Source organism: Chenopodium album, chromosome 2 (genome assembly GCF_948465745.1).
Source record: "Chenopodium album chromosome 2, dcCheAlbu1.1, whole genome shotgun sequence".
NCBI lineage: Eukaryota > Viridiplantae > Streptophyta > Magnoliopsida > Caryophyllales > Amaranthaceae > Chenopodium > Chenopodium album.
This window is the reverse complement of record NC_137835.1, coordinates 69890420-69897463: the sequence shown is the minus strand read 5'-3', so window position 1 is coordinate 69897463 and position 7044 is coordinate 69890420. Positions and strand designations below refer to the sequence as shown.

The following is a 7044-nucleotide window of genomic DNA, read 5'->3' as shown; positions in this document are numbered from 1 at the left end:
CCAATACGGGCGAATGTGACTCCATGACTCACTTCGTACTATCATCCCCGATCCTCCTTTCGTGGTTCCGAACCATATGGAGTTAATAATCTCATGGATTATGAATGGGGTGTAACCTTCACGGGTCAATCGTTGTTGCCTATCGTTGTCCCTTATCGTGGTTGCCTTTTTATGATCCGTGAACGGTTTACAAGTTCCTAAAAAACTTGTTGGCGGCTCCCTACTTTATTTGTCCCTAATCGTAATGTAAATTCCCACTTCCTATGAGTGCCAAGCATATTCACACATGCTTTTAACGTAGGCGCACTTCGGGCGACGCCTACACATATCTTATGCCAAATGATGTTAATACGTGTAAGAATGTAAGATAACATGTATAGTCAGTATAATAATAGAACAAACGTGGCTATTTTCAAATTTATGAGAAGTGTAGAGTGACTCCTCAAATTAAGCTTTTTTTTCTTCTTTATTTTTGCTTTTATTGTTTAGTCTTTTTTTTAAATCCATATTCATTATTCCTCTTTTGAATAAATGCAAACATAAGGATAAGGATGATGAAATTGTATACATTCTTGTTGTTTCCAAATGCAGCAGAATTGTATCACCTCTAGATACCAATGTTGAAAGCGACTATCGTTGATAAATCCAAGCTTAAAGAATAGTTCAAATTACATTTTAATATCAATTGTATGGAGAGTCATTAAGAATAGTAATGTGGATAAATATTCAGTCGTATTACTTGTGTTAGCTAAGGTTGAACTTATTTGGACTTTATATTATATTTGATAAAAAGAAGTTCATGTATATTTGGTTTATTGAAGTATAGATTAAAGTTATTTCAAAAAAAAAAAAAAAAAAGTATAGATTAAAGTTAACATAAGACCTTATAAGTAGGTTTTTTTTTTTTTTTTTTTTTTTTTTTTTTTTTTTACAAGAAGAAAAATGATCTCATTATTGTAATAAAATATAGCCAAATGACACTTACAAACAACTCCTAGGAAAATTAAAATTTCAACACGAGTACAAATCACCTAAGAACTAAATATATCGCAAATTTGATCAACAATCGCCTTAATAAAAAACTTCATCCAAAGCAATACAATCTATTAGTTAGCACTAATTCGGCTTGAGATCCACTAATGAATAATTGTTTGAGTGAAAATTACCCATATCATATGGTCTTCTACATACTTTCGGATATTATGAAACCCTAAATTTTCTATCTTCGGTAGGGAAAAAAAAATCTAATAGACTAACCACCATGTCAAAGATAAGATCCATTTATTAAAAGCAATTAAAAAGTTTTTTGGGACTTATTACCGGTAAAAAGTACCGATGAAATCCCCTACAAAGATTCACAAGAGAGACTAGAAAAAAAAAAAAAAAAAAAAAAAAAAAAAAAAAAAGATGAAAGAGAGAGAAAAAAGGAGAAGACTAGAAGAGTGAAGGAAAACCTAAAAAAAAAATCTAGTAATGGATGCTAGAAAAACCCTAGAAGGAACCAGGAAAATCCTCCTAAGGAAAAACCCTAAAGGAAACTATAAGATTACAATGTATTCAATGTGTAATAAAATAATAATAATAAAAAAAAGGGAAATTATCAATGATACCCTTCAGGTTTTGACTTTTATCAATGGTATCCTTCATTAAACTTTCATTATCAGTGGTACCCTTACAACTTTACCTAAATTGCTACAGTAATCTCGACGTTAAACAAACGTTAAGTAGGTGTACTTAACACGGTTAATGGGATATTTGACACTAACTTGAGTTGACAAAAATACCCCCCCTCATTAATACCCCCCAGGCCCAACCAACACCATTTAATAGTTCAAAATTTTTTGATCGTTCAACTTCTGTCACACTCTCCCCTGTTCTTCTTCTTCTGAGCAACCCTAACTGATGCAAGAGTGAAGGACGATCGTTGAAGATTAAGCGTTTTTCTGCAATTCTAAAGGTTAGTTCTTATTTCTTACTTGAATTTTGGGAATTTTGGTTTAAATTGTTAAGTTTAAGGAAATGTATGTATGTTTGAGAAATGTGTTTGATTTGGTGGAGAATTTCGAAGTGGTGTAGGATTTAGCTCTGAATTATGCTTAATTTACATAGTATAACTACTAGGTTGCTAAAGTTTTATTCTTTTCATATATTAATATGCATAAGTCAGACATTTTCATGGATTGTGGGTACATGTACAGTGTAACTTGTGATGTTGCTCAGTGTTTGCTTAAATTCTAATCTTTAAAGATATGTAAATTGGTGTTTAGTGTGTAATTGATGATGAGTTTCTGAACAAAGTGATTGTGTACTGATTTTGCAGAATGACTGAGCATGATAGGGTTGTGTTTCGATTTAAGTATAAGGTGCATAAAATTGATATTGAAGTGGACCCTGATCAATGTAACTTAATGGATTTAGTCATAGAGTTTGAGGATAGGTTACAAAAAAAGGGAGTAGTTATACTTAACCCTATATTTGCTTATGCTTATAAAGGTAAGCACTGGCCAATAAATGATGATGGTGGCATACATAGGTTTTTCAGGACATTTCCACAAGCTAATGTGTATGAGATTTTAGTTGGTACTACTATGAATTCAACCTACCTGAATGATCTAGTGTCTGAATTTAGGAGGAACAAAATAGTTGCTGAAAGAGCTATGCAAGCAATTGGACATGCACCTCCACCAATTGATGACCCACCACCTGTTAATGAACCAATTCTTGAACCTCAAGCTGAAAATGAACCAATTCTTGAACCTCAAGCTGAAAATGAACTAATTCTTGAACAAGCTGAAAATGAATTCATTCTTGAACCTCCTGTTGAAATTGAACAAGAAGCCAACCCTTTTGAAGCTACTCCTTCTGGGAGCAGCAAGCTAAAACCTAGGAGGAGATTGGTGCTTAAATACCAATCAGAACCTCAACCAACAAGCCATGTCTCTTCTGTTAACCCTTCAGTAGAAGACTCTGACCCTAGGATTATAAACTATGACCCAGATGCTACTTTTATGGATATTGAAGACCTGTATGAACAGAATAGTGCTAAGCGGACTGAAAAAGAGTACAGAAGGGGGAGAAAGGAGTTTGAAAAGTACATGGACAAGGAAAAGGGTAAGGGTAAGTGTCAAGATAAGGCTGAGGGAGAAGATGTAGGTGGTTCTTCTGATGGTAAAGCAAAGGGAAGTGGGAAAAAGGGCAAGGCAAAGGGCAAGGGCAATGGTAAGGGTAAGAGTAAGCTATTAGTTTTTGGTGGTGAGAAGTTACCCCCATCTCCCATTTCCCCACACACTGTCTTTAAGACACTACCTGTTAGGAGAAGCCCTAGGTTTTCCCCTATTCAAACTAATACCAAGCAACCCACCACTGTACTCTCAAATAGTCCAAACACAAGAGGTCCAAATCCAACCACTAACCCCACACTTTTTGGTAGAAAAATGCCCAAGAGTACAGCTGTTAGGAAAGGCTTATGGGTTAAGGGTAAGGCTAGAGAATCCAGTAAGCCAAAAGAGGTTGGGGAAGGTAGTCAACCAACTGCAAGGAGGAGAGTCCTGTTTGATATTAATGCTGATGGTGGGGGTGAACCTTCTGGCAGTAGTGAGAGCAGTAGTGATGATGATGCGTTCAATGCTGGTGGTGGGGGTTCAGGGATGAGCTTGATGATTCTGATGGAGAGGTGATCCCTGATGGTGATGTGCCAGAAGATGAGAGGGAAGAACTAGGACAACTTCCCCACATTGAAGACAACTGGGAGCAGGGTTTCTGGTCTGGATTTATAGATGATGATGATGATGATAACTACTTCAAACAGCTCTATGGGAATGGTGAAATGTATGAGGATGTTAAATTTGGGAAGATTGTACTCAGACCCTGGATGCTCTTCATAGACAAGGCTCACTTAAGAGGGACTTTGAAGGATTATGCAGTCCAGGAAGGTCTTGCTCTACATGTTGGTGCTGCAGATAACACTAGATACACTGTTACATGATATGCTGAATGTTGTGAGTGGAGATTGCATGCCTGTAGGTTAATTGATGGCAAAACTTGGGCAATAAAGAAAATTTGGCCATATGTGCATAATTGTAGGGGCTTGGAAACATATAATCCTATTTGTACTGTGAAGTGGGCTGCCCCAAAAGTAATGGAAGATATTAGGGCTGCCCCTGATATTCCACGAAAAGCATTGAATGAATTGTTGTTTCAGAGGTTTGGGATATATATGAAACAAGCTTCATTGTATAGGCTCAAGAGGTGTGTCATTCAAGAACTGTTTGGTGGGCATGATGAGTCCTACTCCTTGATGCCAAGATATGCTGACATGATTTGCCACACAAATCCAGAGTCAAAAGCATTTGTAGCTTGGCAACTGAGTGAGAGCATTCCAAGGGTCAATTTGTTCACAGGTGTCTTTATCAGTTTTGTTGGGCAATGGATGGGTTTTCTGGAAGGTTGCAGACCCTTAATTGGTGTTGATGGGGCACATTTAAAAGGCAATTATGGTGGAATTCTCTTGTCAGCAGTTGGATTAGATGGCAACAATGAGATTTACCCAATTGTCTATGCTATAGTGAGTGTTGAAGACAAGGAAAGTTGGTCTTACTTCTTCTGGCATCTCTACAACATAGTCAAGCAGTCCAACAGGCAACATTGGACCATTATATCTGATAGACAAAAGGTAAACACATTTTACCTTTTTGAGTATATATTAGTTTGTGTACACTTGTAATAAAGTACCTAACTCAAATTACTTGCACTGACAAGGAGTTTATCTGGCTTTGAAAGATGTATGGCCTGATGCAAAGAGAAGATACTGCTGCAGACATTTGAGCATGAACTACAAAAAAGAATTCCCTGGTCCTTTGATGTACACCTTATTCTGGAGGGCATGCAATGCCACAAACAAGTTTACTTTCAGAAAAGCAATGGAAAGGTTGCAAAAGGAAGGAGGAGAGGATGTTATGGTCTGGTTTGCAAACTTGGGTGATCAATCAAAATGGAGCAAACACAAGTTTGATCCTAATGTATGCAATGACTCAAACACCTCTAACTTTGTAGAGAGTTTTAACTCTACATTGGGTGTTGACAGGTGCAGACCTGTCTTAACACTCCTTGAAGGTAAATTTGCTTTTATTTCATCTATACAAAAATATGAAAATAGAAAAGCTTATGAGTTCTAATATTTATAATTTGCAGGAATTAGGAGAGTGTGTATGGTGAGGATTGCTTCAAGGCATGAGAGAGCACAAAGCTGGGGGGATAATGACTTATGCCCCAAGATTGCAAAGCTGGTCAGGGAGATTAGCAAAGCAACATCCACCTGCAGAGCATTTCAGAGCAGTCCAGGGGAGTATGAAATACATGAGGGGAGGTCCCAGTTCCCTTTAAGTCTCAACCAAAAAATATGCTCATGTGGAGCTTGGCAATTGTCTGGTATACCATGCAGACATGCAGTGAGGGCAATGCTGCATGCCAAAGTGGATCCACACAATTATGTGAGCTCATGGTACACTGCTGGAACCTGCAAACAAGTGTACAACTTTGTGATTCACCCAATTCCTTATTCAAGTCAGTGGCCACCTGTTGATGCTAACCACCCTCAACACATTCACCCACCAAAGATGAAGAGAGGTGTTGGTAGGCCAAGTAGAAACAGGAAAAGAGAAGAGGGTGAAGACCAACCAGGGAAGAGATCTAGAACAGTGAAATGCAGCAACTGTGGGAATTTAGGGCATAACAAAGCAACTTGCAAGGGTGGATTGACTGGAAAGGAGTTACAGTCAGTTAATGGCATGGTTGTCAAAAATCCAAGGTCAAGGGATCAGTCAAATGCAGCAAAGGAAGCTAGAGCTATGTCTAATGCTGCAACAGAGATATCATCTTCCCAATTGGCAAGCCAACCACAAGAATTGTCCCAAACTCAACCCTGACATCTGCAATGAAGCTGCAACAGTAGTTTGTTAAGGAATTTGATATAGTTATGTAGGTTTTTGAACGTGTTTTATAAGCTACTAGTAATGCAAACACTTGTCTTTTTTTGGGTAATTACTGAATTGCAACATGCTAGTTTATTTAGGGAACTGACTTGGCAGCAACTAGCTGTGTTCTTTTGTTAGTCAATGCAGCATGACTTATTTGCTGTACTGATATATATATATATATATATATATATATATATATATATATATATATATATATATATATATATATATATATATATATATATATATATAATATATATATATATATATGCTTATGTGAGTAATTATTTGCTATTTTTTGTGTTATTTCAAAACAGAAACATAAAGTCAAATGTTGCAATATAATACCAAAGAAAAGAACTTCCATTAATTTCAAAGTCATAACCAACTACATATTCAGTACATCTTTTCAAACCAATATCTTAAAAGGCTACTATTTCAAAGCAACAATCAACAACACCAAATACATCACTATAGCTAATTTCACAACCATGTACATAAAATCAGCAAATTCATCTGTCTTGTGCATAAAGTCTGCAAATTCTGCCCTTAATGCATTAACAACACCTGCTTCTGCCATAGATCCTTGCCTCCCTCCCATGTCCCTTGAAATTTGGTCTTCACTTAGCCACATAATGAATTCACATAGCCTACACTTATAATATGGCCTTCTTGGATTTGCTGTGGAGTTTGAAAACCTAATATCCGCAACTCTTGTTGGTACACAATTACAATTGATGCCTCTAAACCAAAGAGCTCCCCCATTAACCATGTTGCTTGTAGATAAAGCCCTTCCAGAAGAAGCCATTGTTCTGTAACCCTCGAAAGTACAGCAGATTAGAAAGAAAAAGAAAACAAAAATCAGAAAGGGGATGGAAACAGGGAAGGGCTAAAGGGTTATATAGGGAAGAGGGAAAAAAATGAAAGAAAATGAGGGAAAATTTTTGGGTTTTTTGGAGGGAGATAGGGGCATTTAAGTATTTTCAAGATCTTCAGCCCATTAACCGTGTTAAGTACACATACTTAACGTTTGTTTAACGTCGAGATTACTGTAGCAATTTAGGTAAAG

The 7044-nt window shown here is 36.8% G+C and overlaps 1 protein-coding gene across 1 annotated transcript; it reads left to right on the top strand.

The window, feature by feature from the left end:
- The first annotated feature begins 4138 nt into the window (after positions 1-4138).
- LOC145574942 (uncharacterized) lies at positions 4139-5924 on the top strand. The gene is made up of 4 exons (XM_081632841.1): positions 4139-4672; positions 4800-4963; positions 5084-5112; positions 5191-5924. The coding sequence occupies exons 1-4, from the start codon at positions 4139-4141 to the stop codon at positions 5922-5924; spliced, it is 1461 nt and encodes a 486-aa protein (XP_081488967.1).
- Positions 5925-7044: the final 1120 nt, after the last annotated feature.